This window comes from Sparus aurata, chromosome 12 (assembly GCF_900880675.1).
Source record: "Sparus aurata chromosome 12, fSpaAur1.1, whole genome shotgun sequence".
NCBI lineage: Eukaryota > Metazoa > Chordata > Actinopteri > Spariformes > Sparidae > Sparus > Sparus aurata.
The window spans coordinates 29,308,347-29,325,131 of record NC_044198.1 but is presented as its reverse complement, the minus strand read 5'-3'; the positions used below and the strand labels follow the sequence as shown (position 1 = coordinate 29,325,131).

The 16,785-nt window shown below is 40.5% G+C and overlaps 2 protein-coding genes and 1 long non-coding RNA gene across 3 annotated transcripts in view; all 3 read left to right on the top strand.

Moving 5' to 3' along the window:
- Window positions 1-2,003, top strand: part of LOC115593034 (uncharacterized) — a 4,803-nt gene extending 2,800 nt beyond the window's left edge. Inside the window, exons 3-5 of the mRNA XM_030436347.1 lie at window positions 683-776; window positions 1,192-1,962; window positions 2,000-2,003. Of these exons, the coding sequence (XP_030292207.1) occupies window positions 683-776; window positions 1,192-1,962; window positions 2,000-2,003 (869 nt within the window). The remainder of the gene's footprint in view (window positions 1-682; window positions 777-1,191; window positions 1,963-1,999) is intronic.
- LOC115592669 (uncharacterized) lies at window positions 1,978-5,538 on the top strand. Its single transcript, XM_030435704.1, has 2 exons — window positions 1,978-2,667; window positions 3,094-5,538. The coding sequence occupies exons 1-2, from the start codon at window positions 2,012-2,014 to the stop codon at window positions 4,640-4,642; spliced, it is 2,205 nt and encodes a 734-aa protein (XP_030291564.1). The 5' UTR covers window positions 1,978-2,011; the 3' UTR covers window positions 4,643-5,538.
- A 9,121-nt stretch (window positions 5,539-14,659) lies between these two features.
- On the top strand, window positions 14,660-16,172 carry LOC115592724 (uncharacterized). Its single transcript, XR_003986204.1, has 3 exons — window positions 14,660-14,725; window positions 15,067-15,230; window positions 16,109-16,172. It is a non-coding gene; the product is annotated as an uncharacterized LOC115592724 (long non-coding RNA).
- The last annotated feature ends 613 nt before the right edge of the window (window positions 16,173-16,785 follow it).

The window sequence follows — 16,785 nt, the reverse complement described above, 5'->3', positions numbered from 1 at the left end:
CTGGAGACTCTGAGCTGACCTGTGAGGACGACCAGCTGTTGGCTGCAGTGTTGAAGCCCTGTTGGTGTGTTTGAGTTGTCAGATATCATTTTACAACAGAGATGCACTGAGACACTGACACCTTCTGGTGACTGTCAGGGATGAAAGTACAAAGAAGTAAAAGTTTGACTTGTGTTGTGCATTGATTCTTTATCTAGTCTTTGTACCCTGTGGGTGTTTTAATTGCTTCTATTCATCCATTAGTTTTCTCTGAAAGTAATTTCAGTAAATATATTCTGCTCCGCTGCCGGCAGATGTTTTCAGCCTGTTGTATGAACACGCTCGAGGCTGATTCATGGAGTTGATAAAGTTGATGTGACAGCTGACTGATCATGGTTGTCATTGTCTCTGAAGCCTGACAACACAAAACATTTCACAGGAAAGGCTTCAGGTCAGGGATGAGGAGGAGGAGGAGTTTTAGGCCTCCATCCAGGTCTCCCACAGCCCGAACTGGGCGTTGGTTCACTGAGCAGCTTTGTTTGCTCTCAGCGATGGCGGTACCAGCCGGCCAGCTGATGTAGAAGAGTGAAGTGCTCTGGCTGACCTGTGTTTGGAGGTAGACGGTGCAGTTGCGTTGCAGTAGTCCAGGCGGGATATGACCCATAAATGACCACTAAACATGATTTGTTTTCCTTGTTTTCAGGATCAGGTGAAGACGTGTGTGACCAGAATCACTCTCCAGCTTCAGTTGGACCTCCTCTGAAGTCTCTGACGCTCAAAGCCATTCAAGGTGCCGGGTAAGAAAGTCACCAGTTTTTCTTTGAGTGATGTAAAAACTACAGACTTTGTACAAACTGAATTCTGTTTAGTTGCTCAAAAGATAAACAAAAAATCATCAGTGAGGCCACACAATCAACACAAAGCATTTACGATTTAGAAAAACGATGTTCATCCTGTTCATAATGTGTTCAATTGATTTTCTCTGCAAAAAACAACATAAAGATCCAATAAGAGTTCTATTAAAGTACCCGACTGACATGTAGATCAACACCGGAGAATGGGTCAGGGTTCGGGTTGGTACCCATCTCTATGCTGCTGTGTTACTTTGTGTTCAGTCTGAACACACCTGAAGAATGAGGGCTGAACTGATCACTAGTTGATTGTTGATTTGAGAATGTGTGTGTGTTCATTGGATTTCTGTTTTTCCCACAGCATCCCATCAGTCTATAAAGACATCATCGCTAAAAGCAGTTCGCTCCGTTCAGGATCTCCGGCTGTCTACCAGCTGAAACACAAGAAGAAGAAGTCTGGAGCGCTGACAAGAATAACTGTTGGTGAGAAAGACCCTGCAAAGACAAACAGAACCATCTTACTTGTTGGTGACACAGGAACAGAGAAATCTACTCTGATCAACGCTCTGGTCAACTACACCGTGGGACTGGGGGAGGAGGATGGCATCTCAGTTCAGATCGCAAAGGACGAGAGGAAAAGTCAATCCAAGAAACACGACGTGATCGTGTACCAGATCTTTGGATATGAAGGTAAAACTCTGCCCTACTCTCTGACCATCATCGATACTCCTGGATACGGAGCAACTGGTGGGATTGAACAAGATGCCATCATCAGTCAGAGTTTATACGACTTGTTCAGCTCAGAAGACGAAATCCATGAGATGAATGCAGTGGGTCTGGTGCTGAAAGCCACTGAGAATCGAGTGAGTGATCGACTGCGGTGCATCTTTGATTCAGTGTTGTCTGTGTTTGGAAAAGACATGAAGAAGAATACGGTCGCCCTCATCACACACTCCGATGGAAGAACACCAAAAAACACTCTGAAAGCCCTCAAGGATGCAAACATTAAGTGTGCCAAAGACAAAAAGAATCAGCCGGTTCACTTCCTGTTTAACTTCCAGACAGCAGACAAGACGCGGGACACAGAAGAGCTTCAACATGCAGATACACCGACAACAGACGGACTGCGTCAGTTTACAGACTTTCTGGAAAAATCTCCACCTCAACAGCTGACGACGACCATGGAAGTCCTGAGTTCACGCTTCCAACTGACAGCCTGCATCAAAAACCTGAAAGAGAGAGCTGAAACCATCCAACTCAAACAGAAGAAGATCCAACAGGCTCAGGAAGCTCTGAAGAAACACAAGCAGGAGATGAAGAACAATGGAAATGTTACTGAAGAGGAGGCTGAGGACAACACAGTCAGAGTACCTGTCACAGGTGGAAACAGGTGGTGGGGGTGTGGGTTGTTCAACAAGGAACCCGAAGTCTCCACTTCCAGCACCAGGGAGCGTCCTGCACCCGCTCCCATTACAGAGAAGAAGAGGACAAGCAAAGTTAGAAAGACCATAGAAGATATGAGAGAGAAGTATGGAAGAGGTAAAGGAGACTGTGAGAGCCGTCTGGAGAATCTGGAGAAGGAAATGGAAGAACTTCAGAGAGAGAGAGATCAGGTGTTGGAGGAAACCTTCCAGCATGTCATCAGCCTGGAGAAGATCGCCCTGAATGTGGATTCACTGTCCACTTATGTCCACTTGGACTTCCTGATTCAGAAGACGAAGGAGAAGAGAGACGCAAAGAAGGTCAAGAAACTGGAGGAGATGAAGAGTCGAGTGAACAAAGGAGTCGTGGGAGCGCTGCGGTACAAACGGACGGCAGCTGCCAGAGCAGCAATGAAGTAAGTGAACATTATTCTGACCTGTTAGTGTGATGAAGTCCGGTCCAACACCACCACAGACTGCAACCTTAATGACACACATAGTCACAGTCACACCTCTCTGACAGCAGCAGGCAACACTGACTGTAGAATGACTGACCGAGCAGGTGAAGCTAATAATACAGCTACATTATAATGTGCAATCAATATTTTAATACAGGTTTATATGTTTTAATGAAACTTAAAGTGCTGCTTTTAAAACAGAATGTCCTGTTTATTGTTTCATACATTACGTAAATCTGTTGAAGTGGCGTTAACACACAGCTGCAACATGTTTGGACCAAAGAACTTCTGCTCTTCTTGTTTAACATGTTTGAGGTTGACAAGGACGGAAGGCTTGAATCTTTACATGCAATTAAATGTGTACATGATCTCGTTCCTCTGCAGGAAAACGAACACCTTGTTGAAAAACAAGGACATCGTCTCTAAAAGTGATCTGATCCAATCAGGATCTCCTGCTGTCTACCAGCTGAGACCAAAGAAAGAAGAGATTGGAACTCTAAGAAGAATGACTCTTGGTAAAAAAGATGTGAACCAGTCAAACAGAACCATCTTACTGTTGGGAGAAACAGGAGCAGGAAAATCTACTCTGATCAACACTCTGGTCAACTACACCATGGGAGTAGAGTGGGAGGACGATGTCTGGTTTCAGATTGTAGAGGAGAAGAGAAACCAATCAGAGAGTCAGACATCAGATGTGATCGTGTACCAGATCTTTGAATTTGAAGGTAAAACTCTGCCCTACTCTCTGACCATCATCGACACTCCTGGATATGAATATAACAGAGGGATCGAACAGGAAGACATCATCAGTCAAAGATTATTTGACTTGTTTCGCTCAGATGATGGAGTTCATGAGATTAATGCAGTGGGTCTGGTGCTGAAAGCAACTGAGAATCGTCTGAACGATCGACTGAAGTACGTCTTTGATTCAGTGGTGTCTCTGTTTGGAAAAAACATGGAGCAGAACATCGTCGCCCTCATCACACACTCAGATGGTCTGAGACCTGAAAACACCCTGAAAGCTCTCAAGGCTGCAAACATCAAATGTTCCAAAGATGAAAATAATCAACCTGCTCATTTTCTGTTCAACAACTGTCAGAGCAAACAGAAAACACAGACAAATCAGGACCAATTGAAAAGCTCATGGGACTTAACAACAGATGAAATGGGTCAGTTCACTGACTTTTTGGACGAAGCTGCCCCTCAGAAGCTGATGACAACTGTTGAAGTGTTGAACACACGAATCAGACTGACAGCCTGCATCCAAAACCTGCAGGAGAGGATCGAGCTGACGGAACTGAAACAGAGAGAACTCCAACAGACTCACGATGGTCTGAAGAAACATGAAGAGGAGATGAAGAACAATGAGAACTTCACTATAGAAATCGATGTGCCCTATAAGGAAAAGGAGAGTAGTAAGAAAGGAGCGACCTGCTGTAAAGTCTGTAAGGAGAACTGCCACGACCCGTGCACACTGGCTCTGAGTCCAAAATGGTGTGATGTCATGAAAAAAGGCGGCTGCATCGTGTGCACCAAGAAGTGTCCTGTGTCAGATCACGAGAAAGAAAAGAAGGTCTACGTGAACAAGACAATGAAAGTTCAGATGGACCTGAAAGATGTGAGAGAAAAGTATGAACGGAGTAAAGCCAACTGTGAGAAGACAACAAGCCTTCTGGAAACTCTGGAGAAGGAAATGGAGGAAGTGACAGCGGCCAAGTATCAGATGTTGGATGAATCCTTCCAGCAGGTTGTCAATCTGGAGCAGATCGCCCTGAATGTGGATTCACTGTCCTCTCATGTCCACTTAGACTTCCTGATTGAGAAGATGAAGGAGAAAGGAGACAAAGAGAAGATCCAGAAACTGGAAGAGATGAAGAGTCGAGTGGATGAAAGAACCAGAGCGGCAGCAGCTGGAGAAGAAGCAGATGAGTGAGGGACAACAGCCGTGGAGGAAACAGGCTGAACACTGCTGACAACTAAAGGTTTTATAATGTTTTTTATAATGTTTTTCTATAATGTCGATCTTACTCACTACATGAGAAATGAACATGTAATCACTAGTTAAATGTGTACTTCATGTAGACAGCGCCCTCTGTGGTCTGTAACCTGTTTGTTCTTGTAGATTGATTCAGTAATCAATAGTTACTTCACTGTCAGATGAGCATCAGTGAAAGCTGTGTCATCATGTTCTGGTGCTGAGAACAGCTCTGGACTGAAGACGCCTCCTGGTGGTGGTTAATGTCGGGTATGACAGCTCCCTGTCCTGTATCACAAACTGAACTCAGTCAGATCTCACAATTATTATTTGTGCTGACATTGCTGTTATAATCATGATTCTCTCCAATATAATCAGGCTTTTTCTCACATGTATATGCTCCTGCTGGTCTGAATAGATGTGTCTTATATATCCACCATGATATTATAATGTTGTATAAGTTGTTGTGAAACTAAATAGAAGTAAAGTCATTGTAAAGGAGTTTAGCCTGGAGGGGGTTAAACCTCTTCCTGTGTGTTGTGACGGTGTTAATAACAGCAGGATGTATGTGTGGAGGAGTTTAAGGTGCAGCTGCTGGATGTTTGACACTTTGTGACATTTGGATGAGAGAAGAACAAAGTGTCTTTAGACAAGAACATGTAACCACCAAGTAAAGAAAGGTCAACAACAGCTGGAGTGAAATCATTTGCATCCTGTTGTTGCTCCAGTTAATGTGTGTTATCTCAAAGTGCTGTAAGAACTGAGGAGAGACTGCTTCTCTTCACTCATATCTCTGTGATGATGATGCTGCTCTGGCTTGTAATAAGATGATAAAGATTAACTGAGAATCTGAATATTGTTCCATATGTACTATAAGTAATGATTATTTCTTTTTCTCAACATTTTCTTTAGTTTCTTTGTGTTTTACGTTTTACATGATTGACTTATAGTTGTTGTATTTTTGTGACATCCTTTCTTTTTTCAGTGTGCATCCTCAACAGGTGCTGATGGTGCCACCTTTAAAAACTTGACCTCAGTCTGTGAGCTTGCTGTGCATCGTGTCTGCGCCTGTTTTAAACTGCTTGCATTTTATTTTGTATTTTATTTAATTTACAATAAAGCACCAGCAACAGTGGACAGTCAAACTCTCTTTCATTGAATGTTTTTTGACACAAACTGTGAGTCTGACACTGCATCACCCACAGTCTCCAGGTGGTACAAACACAAAGGCAATAGAGGGTTAAAGGGTTAAAGGAGAAACTCTAAACTGGTTTTTGCAACTACAGTCTGTTTGTCTTTGTTTCTGAAACACTTTGAGTCTGTCACAGATTCACACAGCACCGTTATAACTGAGGTTTCATTAAAGATGCTTTCTGTAGTGACCACTAGAGGGAGCCAACACTGCATTACTGAAGGGATTCTGCTGTGTGGACTGACGAGACTCTACTGAACTAAACTAGTCCACTTTTACTGAAATCACACAAACCTGGCAACACAGCAGAGACCTCACAGGTTCACCTCATGAGGAGTTAAGGTTCGGGCATCACACTGGAACTGTTTGTAACTACAAATCAGCAACTACTCCTGTAGTACTCTACTGGGGTAACATGTAAAGACTTTTGGCGAAAGAGTTCAAGATGTGAATCTCAAATTCAAGCATCATCAAAAACATGCTGAAATTTATATTGAGCAATTTGGAATGATGACTAACAGCGTGTTGCCCCATACGGGGCACCATGTACAGTGTTCCATTCAACATTAATAGGGTTCGCCAAATTTTGGGTTAAATCTGGCGAGAAATATCAATGAATGATTATCAAGGATAATTATCAATTATGATACATAATAACATCAAGTTTACATTAGATCAACACCCTTGAAGAAGGGAAAAGAGCCAATTTACCAAATAAGTACTAAACTATCAGTTTGTAACTCTGATGAATAATTAACTTAATAACTTCAAACACAATTACCATAACAGCTGTAATGGTTGAAGGATTTTGCAGTTCTTGACAGTGTAGAGGTTTGTGACATTCACTCTTGTACAAAATTAAATACACAGCAAGAAGTTTCAAAAGTATTTTATTTAACACAAAGATGAAAACACACAATCAAACTAACATGTACTCTACACAGGTGTGTGTGCGTGTGACGTGAGGAGAAGATGGTCAGTTGCATGCAAAGACTCTGAGTCTGTGTGAAGCATCACTCAACTGATGTCAAATTATCTGTGTTGACCCAGTTCAACATTACCATTCTTTGATAAAAAGTTGCTGGTGGTTCCTTGGCTGATGAACCATGCAGGAGAAGATTGTAACTTATGAAAGTGATGTGTGAGTGTAAATAGTATTGAAAATGATCTTAACTCACACAGAGTAAATGTCCATTTACCACTGAGTGTTGGGCTTATGAAGCAACACTGACACACCAAACTCCAGTCATTTTTTCACTGATTGAGATGCAGAACCACATCACACACAATCAGTCACACCTTCTCCTCATTAAGATCCAAACAGCTGATTACCTTCATCAATACACACTTTTAATGAAGCAGCACACAGAGAACATTTCTAATAACAAGGACGTTCTCCTGCACTGATGTTTCTATAGGAAATATACGTACGTGCTGCTCCGACAGCGAAGCTTCAGTCTGAACAATCTGATGATGTCACACAGAATCAGATATCAGTCACAGACACACACTTTACTGCACAACGCGTACTTTTACTGCATGTAGCTGATTCTATTTGTGTACTTATTGATTTAATAGAGTACTTCTTGTACCACTGTTGATTTTTGGCTGAGAACATGCTGTGACACCTCCTCTCCTCAAGGTGGCAGTGTAGCGTCAGATATATCAGTGTTTGTCACACACACACACACACACACACACACACACACACACAGAAATTCATGTATTTCTGTCACATTTTCCAAAATGTTTCCTCAAACACAGATGCACGGTTGCAGAGGTGGAAAGTATCCAGGTAGATTTACTCAGTTACCTTGTCATACTACAGTTTAAAGGTACAAGGTACTAGAGGATGGATTTTACTCTGCTACATTTATTTGACATATTTACATTATTGTTATTCTGCAATTCTGCAATTCTTCCACTTTAGATAAATATTGATGCTAATAATGTACTTTTTATTAAATAAAAGATTAAGTATTTTTTTCCATCACTGTATGGTTGTACTGTGTGTGTGCGCGCGCACTCATGCTCACACACCCGCTGGGTAATTTATTAAAGAAAAGAGACTCTGCAGGACGCTGTTCGCCAGAGAGAGACGATGGTGAGCAAAGAAGAGTTTGAAGATGAAAGTCAGCTGTTTCTCCACATGTGAATAAAACACACACACACACACACAGGAGAAAACAAAGACATGATGAAAGAGGAAGGAAAGCGTGCATTTAGAGGAGAGAGTGGAATAAGAAAGAGGATGGGTGTTATTAAAACCACACGGTGTGGGAGAGTAAACAGGAAAGAGGAAGTGGATGAGGTTCAGCAAAGAAGAGCGACACATAAGACGATATCATAACAGGTATGGAGAGGAGGGGGAGGAGCTTTAGGGGGCCCCAGGTGGCCTCTCTCGACTCTATCAGCGGCAGGAGATTGTGGTCCACGGAGAGAGGAGGAGGATCGATGGGTGGAGGACAGATCGAGACGCAGCAAACAAGAGGAAGAGATCTTCTTCAAACATGTCCTCCTCTGTCCTCTGCTCGTCCATCAACCTCAACATGGACTCCTCCTCTGACTGTCTCTGACGGTCCAGCCACAATACTGTTGTAGCCGGCCGTCTCTGGGCAACACAGAGTCCAACTACCTCGCAGACTTTTCTTCAAGCTCTCTCCTGATGTGCCCAAGTCTCTGTGTATCTGGTTCTGTCCCGGAGCTCCCGAGCCCCACTCCTATATGTGTATGGAGTGTGGTAGTAGTACCGGTGCGGTGGCACAGAGCTTGGGGAGCAGACCAGGGCGCTGCAGTTGGCGCTGCAGCCCCGGCTCGGAGCAACAGGCTGTTCTACTGTTGTGCTAACTGTGGCTAATGCTCCGTGCTCGGCGCCCCGGTACTACTACCACACTCCATATGCATGTAGAGACCGGAGCTCGGGAGCTCCGGGACAGAACCAGATACACAGAGACTTGGGCACATCAGGAGAGAGCTTGAAGAAAAGTCCGCGAGGTAGTTGGACGGCCGGCACACGGGCCCTAAAATGGTGTATTGTGGCTGGACGGTCTAGCCCCGCCTTCCCGCAGGCTGCTGCCATTACCTTCTCAAATTATATGCAAACCACGCTCTACTTGCCCCTCCCATCAGGCCCCTCCCTCTCGACGCCAAAACAGTGACAGAAAGTTGAAACTGAAATTAGTGACACTAAAAATAAACTGACATTGTAAAAAAATCTGTCACTGAAAAAAAACTGACATGAAGAAAAAATCTGAAGATTGTCATTGAAAAATACAAAAAAATCCCAATAAAATAAAATGGAAAGAATTTCAGACTTTTATTATTTGAATTACTTTCTTTTTTCAGTGCCAATACTTGTTTCAATGCCAATACAACTGTTTTCAATACAAATGTTTCAATGACAATGTTTCTTTTTTCAGTACTGGTTTTGTTTTCAATGCCAATTTCTTTTTTTTTGGATGCCAAATTTTAAAGTCACAGTTCTGGCTCCATAAAGAAGCTTTCTGTAGTGACCACTAGAGGGAGCCAACACTGCATTACTGAAGGGATTCTGCTGTGTGGACTGATGAGACTCTACTGAACTAAACTAGTCCACATTTTACTGAAAACACACAAACCTGGCAACACAGCAGAGACCTCACAGGTTCACCTCAGGAGCAGTTACCATGACAACGTTACACCTTTAAACATGTTGTTTCATACGAGAGGGAAAGTTTGGTGTCAGATAAATAAATCATTAATTATTATTACATTAGTTCTGATGCTTTTTATAATAATGTGGGAAACAAAACACTGGTCAGAATAAATTGTTGAACTATAAAAAACAACAGTCACATTTCAGAGACTTGATATGATAAATGTTGATGATATTTCATATAAGACATTTTTGACAGAAAATTCAAACTGTATTTCCAGTGTCAACAATGAACATTTAAACTCAATAAATAAAGTTTTATTTCAAACAGCTCTGTTTGATTCTGTTTGTCTGTGATTGATGATCAGATTGAGCTTTACTTTTATGTGTAAATGTAACGTTCACACAACATGTATGAAACATTATGAAGCCCTCATTAGAAGGGCACCACCTCCATTAGGTGGTTAATCAACTGATTAATTAGCAGGAAAATAATCACATCAAATGTAAATCTGATCATAAAATAGAAATAGATACAACAACTCAATTCAAGTTTTTGAATAAATGATAAGAGATGGATGATGAATAAGGACCATTTAACATATAAACATATTTACATATGAACAGCTAGAGTGGATGAATGATGAGGCATGAATTCATTCTTTGGTTATCAAACTATTGGAGACAGAATTAATGAATCAATGAATGAATGTTATCAAAAATAGTTCAGAAACAGATAAAGGGAGAATACTTCACTGAGATCAATAAAGAAAAACATTATTTCAGAATCAGCTCTGCATCAGCTCTCAGACAGACACATGACGCCATGGGGCACCGATTGTAAAGTTGTGCATGTTAAAATAAACAGCAACTTTTCACATTAAGCAACAAACCATGTTTAAAAAACCATGTAGGCCTATTTTTTCATCCACCTTTGACCAGATTTACAGCAAAATTTGTGAACTTTGTTATATTAACTTAAAAAAACAAACATGATGTCAATGTTAAATCTAAATACAAATTCTAAATCTAAGTGTTAAATATTAAATCAGATCTTAAATCTTAAATCTAAATGTTAGATATAAATTCAAATGTTAAATTTAAATCAAATGATACATTTGAATATAAATATTAAATGTAAATATTACATATTACATATAAATCTAAATCTAAATAAATTTAGATTGAACATTCAACATTTATATTGTGTTTTGTGAAATGTTTTGCTTTATTGATAATCGTCAAGTATTCTCCTTTTATATGTTTCTGAATCATGTGTTTGTATGTTTCTCCAGTAGTCACACAAAGTTAGTAACACGCACTGAAGCAGCAGATCACATGACAGGATCATGCTGTCACTAAATGTTCATGTGACAGAATATTAGGAAACCTTTTTAAAATTGTGCTCCATTAAAACACTGTACATTACTTCCTCCAATGATAAACACAGTAGAATTATTGCTCTTCTGTCAGCGTTGACAAAAACTGACTAAATCAAAAGCTGAACAACTGTTGTATTGGATTACAAACTATTTTTTCTCACAGTTCCTGTCGTTGTCTATTCCTTCTTTTTCTTATTCACCAGTTCTTTAGACTCAGAATCAGAATCTGCTTTATTGGCCAAGTCTGTGAACACAAACAAGGATTCTGGCTCTGGTTAAGTTGCTCTCACTGTGCAGGGAATGGTCTCATAAACATTGAATAAAATGATAAAATAATGATAATAATAATTGAAAAATGAAGACTCATTGTATATTATACACATTGTTTAATCTTTGTATGTTGACTCCAGTGTTTTCCCTGTTGTGTTCTTTGTGTCTCGGATGCATCGCTGCTTCTGTTTCAACTTAGTTTAGTCTTCTGCTCTTGATTTCTGTCTTTGTTTGTCAACTTCCAGTCTTTGGTCCTTTTTTCAAAAATCATCACAGCTGGTGAGTATTATTTAATAAGGTTGTGTGACGATCCCTCCATCCAGGCACTAGGTGTCCCTGTTGCTTTTGTGTTGTATCTTACAGGTGCTGAATGGAGGGTCGTCAGCTGCATGAGTAACACCTGGGGCAGGTGCTCTGTCTATAATGACCTCATTCTGCGGACGGCCTCTCTCCCTGGAACTGATCCCTGCTCACCGGCAGGCCTGATGACAGCACGTTTTCGTTTCTTTGGATCTGCACATACATGCTTGCATTACTGATACTGATCTTTACACGTTTTCCTTGATTGTTTTCTGTTGGAGACCAATAAAATACTGCTTGCTAGTAACCAGCTGGTGTTTTGTCTCCCTACTTTGGCACAGCCTTGGAGCCGAGTTGTGACAGATGGGGGCTCGTTCAGTCGTTGATTGACCCGGTTTTTGAAGCACAGTTGCTCGGCTGGTTGAAGTGGGCGGAGATTGTGATTTCCTGGTGTAATGTCTGCGTGACGTCGAGGGTCAGGTAGTAGGTTGTGCATCTTGTTTCTGTGAATGGGTGGCAACTAATCATTTGGGAGACAAGTGAGGAGAGTGGTAAGTAATCTGTTGTGCTGGTTTTGGTTAAATGTAAGCAGTTGTAGCCCACTGAGTAAAATGCCTTGTTTTCAGGTATGTGTTGTAGTCAAGCTAGTTATGATGGTGAGTTTGCCGTTTTAACATTTAATCGAACCACACTCCTATCTGTAATTACATTTTAGATAGCCATAATAGCATTTCTCCTAGTCAAAATGGTAATTAAAGATATCCGCAATAACATTCTTACTAGTAGAAATTTTATTTGAAGATATCTACAACTTGATCTAAACTACATTTAAGATATCTAAAAATCCTTGAAAATTATAAGTGGCCGTTTTAACATTTAATAGCTAGACTGGATATGTATTACAGATATCTGTATATCCAAAATGTAAATTTAAATATCCAAAAATACATTGTGACTAGTAAAAATGTCATTACAGATATCCACAATTCTTATTATGACTGGAAAAATGAAATTATGGACATCTGTGTATATATATTGTGGAAATCCATAATGACATTTTTACTAGTGTAGTTTCTGGGCTTTTCTTCTCAAAGGTGTCGGCATGTAGTTTGTGTAAAAAGGAGTCTGTGGAGGCAAGGCTGGGTGGAATAGAGCAATCTTTATTAAAACCAAATCTAGCACCTTAAGTCCGGATCAGAAGCGGCCGCATTCTGATATTATCAAATCTGTGGACAAAACAATGCCAAAATGCTTTGCCCTCTGCTCCATCAAAAACCTCAGCCTTTGCTCTTAGGAGGTTTACCAAGTGCCACCCCTCCCTCTCCACTCGTAGGAGCCTTCTTAAAGTCCCTTGGGCTGTACCTGCCTACTCCTAATTGGTCACTGTGGTGGGTAGAGGGTCCATCTATCTAATCGACATGAAAAGGAGGTGGTGTATCTCCCTGCTCATCTCCCATAAATGGCTAATTTGTTACTGTCCCTCCTTAGGTCTTGTACTCCAAAATTACCTAAATGATCTCTCTATCCTTTTCTGGAGATGTACACGTTTAGATATCTTCCTCCACCTGACATAGGAGTCAGGCTCTGTTTTAGTCCCTATAGTGGCCTTGTCTCCTCCTAACTTTTGACCCACACACAGCTGAATGCTGCCTCCAAGGTCCCTTGGCCCCGTACTGTCTACATTCCTTAACTTACACAAGGAGGAACAGGTTAAATTTAAACTGAGTTGAATTAAAGGCCCCGAATGTGTTGCTGTCCAGATACCTCACTAGTCACAATGTATTCAAATTTACATTCTGGATACGTGGAATAGTTTTTCATTTTGGATATCTGAAATGAAAATAATGACCAGTAACAATTGGATTGAAGATATCTAAAATGTGAGTTTTTCCTAGTAAGAATTCAATTGCAGATATCCAGAATGTAATTGTGGATATCTGAAAATGATAGCCCATTACGCATGAATAGTAAAAGTGACGTCATTTGGCCTAGGAAGAATGTAATTCTGGATAGTTGAAATGTTCTTTTTGATGAGGAAGAATTGAATTACAGATATCTGCAGTACATATCCAGCCTAGCTATTAAATGTTAAAACGGCTTGCCATCGAGTTTGTGGCATTGAGTTCTGGTCGTTCTGTGCACAGCCATGATTTTGCTGCTGTTCTGTCCCTGGGTAGGCTTAAGAGCGAATTCCCTTTGGGGTTTGTTTGGGGGGGCTTTGATAGTGTGGTGACGAAAGTGGTTAAAGCAGTTACCTTGGGAGCACGTCTGGGGCTGCAGGTGGAGTCGCCAAATTTTGGTTGCTTGGAGCCGGGTTGTGACAGTTGCAACATCAGAAACAGACGTAAGAAATTAGTTGATCACTTTATGATATCATGAAGGTTACTGGTCAAATCTTGCTGTTACTTCCTTATACCTACACTATACAATGATCTGACCTGCAGTTTAATGGCAAGTATAAAATTGAATCAGGTACAAAGTCTGAGACAAATTCAGATGGAGGTGGAGTTACCTGAGTCTGTTATAACAAACCATTTATAGTTGATGGTTTTAATATCAGAGCCTGAACTAAGTTGATTTAATATAAAGTCTGGAAGTTATTTAATTGATAATAAATTCATGCAACATGTGATGAGTTGGTAAAATCAGGAAACATTTGTTTTAATCCATGTTTTACGGTCATATCCATACTGTGCAGTAGAATCATATCACAATAATCTGATATTTATAAAACCACAGCTGAGACTGGTGTTGGGCTGCAGGTCAGTCTGTGTATTAACTGGAACAAGATAACTCATTATTAAAGCATTGGTGGCCTGTGTGTGTGAATACACCTGAGATATGTAGTTTGTTCACATTTCATCAGGAGCTTTGTGGAACACTTGATCACAGCCAGTGGCAGCATGATGGTTACATTCCTTTTATGATTTAGAGAAAAACAACTTGTGAGTGATATTTTTGAGAGCTGACATGTCAGAAACAATCAGTCTGCAATGTGAAGTTTACATGTCTGGATGTATTAACTCAGCTAATGGACTGTTGCTGCTGCAGTGTCTGAATTACCCCTCAGGGATCAATAAAGATGTGTCTTATCTTATCAAAGTGAACTCTTACCCTCCTTCACCACTTGTTTTATTGATGGTTTGAAGTCACAGTGTTTCTATGAAATCATGTGACCACAGATTGTTTACCTCCTGCTGCAGTTCTGCTGTTTGCTCCGTGTCCCTCTTCAGCATCAGACGGCTGCAAGAAGTCATCAACAGGTAAGAACACTTTGGAAATTGAATGATGAAATACTTTAATATGTGCAGGATATATAATAATCAACTCTTAAAATAATACTTAGAATACTTCAGGTCTGACAGTCAGAACCTTCACGACGTCCGACTGCAATATTGATTCTGTTGCCAAATTAAAGTTGCAGCCAATAAGAAAATCATAATCTGCACACTGCTGCATTTCTGCCTCCACACACACACACACACACACAGAGCAGGCTATGAAATATGATGTAGTAAGACAAATCTGAAATGGCTTTGTTGAAATAGAAAGTAGGAGAGAGGACTAAAATGAAATAAAATGTTTAAATGATCTTCTTCTACAGGAATACTTCTCCTGCTGTCACCCAGCTGACTCTGCAGAGGAGAACAGAGAACACACATTTAATTTCAGGGAACCTTCCTGAAAATGTAATCAACAGAACCAAGAAGGAACAGTAAGGAACATCCACCTTCCTTCACTGATCCACCTCCTGAATCTACAACAGAGGTAAGAAACCAACTTTAGTCAAAACCAGTTTTAATGGATCTGCACTGACTGATACATTCCGTGTGTTTGTTGTACATGAAACTGTTAACATCCAAAATAAATACATAAATAAATTATAATTAATAATATAACTAAATGCAGACATTAATTAATTTACCAAATATGACAAAATGCATATTTACATTTAAATTTTCTTCTGTATTTATTAATCTTTGTATTTACTGCTGTTAATATACTTCCATGTTTAATTTCTATTTTACTCATTCATTTATTTAATTCTAAATATATATATGAATTTATCTATCTGTGCTTCTCTCTGTGTATTTTTAGCCTTATTTATTTTCCCTGAACTTTATTTCCAGATTTCCTTTTTAATTGAGTCTAATGTATTTCTGCTTCATTATGTAAATGAGGGTGCTGCTAGTCACAGCCAATCACAGCACAGTATTCCAGGACTATGAGGACCAATAAAACAGCAGCATCAGCGACAGCCTCAGTGTCTCAGCTACTCTGATCTGGATCAGAACACCAAATGGTGAACTGACTGTAGAGAGCTGAAGTCACGCTTCAGTTTCCCTCATGGAGCTTATTTCAGAAAGACTTTGTGTGGTAGTGAATGAAGACAGACATTATTTATTGATCCTGTTTGTTCATTTAAAAGAAGAAAGTGTCAGTTTGTCATAAATAAAGTAGAATATCATCTGTCATCAGCTCATTTACATGATGAAGCAGGTCGATGATTCAGTCTGCTGTCAGGAAAGTGCTTTTTAAAGACTGTTGGACATTTGATTGTAATTGTGTTGAATCATGTCATTGTGTTAGTTTCCTTCATTACAGATGAATTAAATGTAGTTCTGGTTCTGATTTTGTTTCTTCAGACACCAACACCAGACGTCACCATGGCAACAAGGTGAGTAACACAACCAACCTTTAAAACTGAATACAAACAGATTTTCAAATAGTTTCTAATGTTGTGATTTGATTTAAGTGTTTAAAGCCTGAGCTAGTGCGGGAGGTTGAGCGGTACCCGCTAGAGATAGTCGGGCTCAGCTCCACGCACAGTCTGGGCTCTGGAACCCAACTCCTTGAGAGAGGCTGGACTCTCTTTTACTCTAGAGTTGCTTGCAGCGAGCTGGTGTGGGCTTGCTCATAGCTCCCCAGCTCAGCCCATGTGCTGGAGTTCACCCCGGTGAACGAGAGGGTCGCCTCCCTGCTCTTTCAGGCCGGGATAAGTCTCTCACTGTTTTTTCGGCTTATGGGCTAAACAGCAGTGCAGAGTACCCGGCCTTTTTGGAGGCCCTGGGAGGGGTACTGGAGAGTGAACAGTGACTGCTTAAGAAGAAATGTAAGTGAATAACATGACAGAGAGCAGACAGTGTAGAAAACATCTTCACACAGTTGATACAAATGTTGAAACATGACAAAATGTTGTTGAGTGTGTTTCTATAAAGTGTTGATGTGATATCTTCATCAGAACATTGAAATGTGATCAGCACAGCTAACAGCTCTGCATTAAATGGAGTGAGGACGCCCCCTGGTGTTTCATGTTGAATAC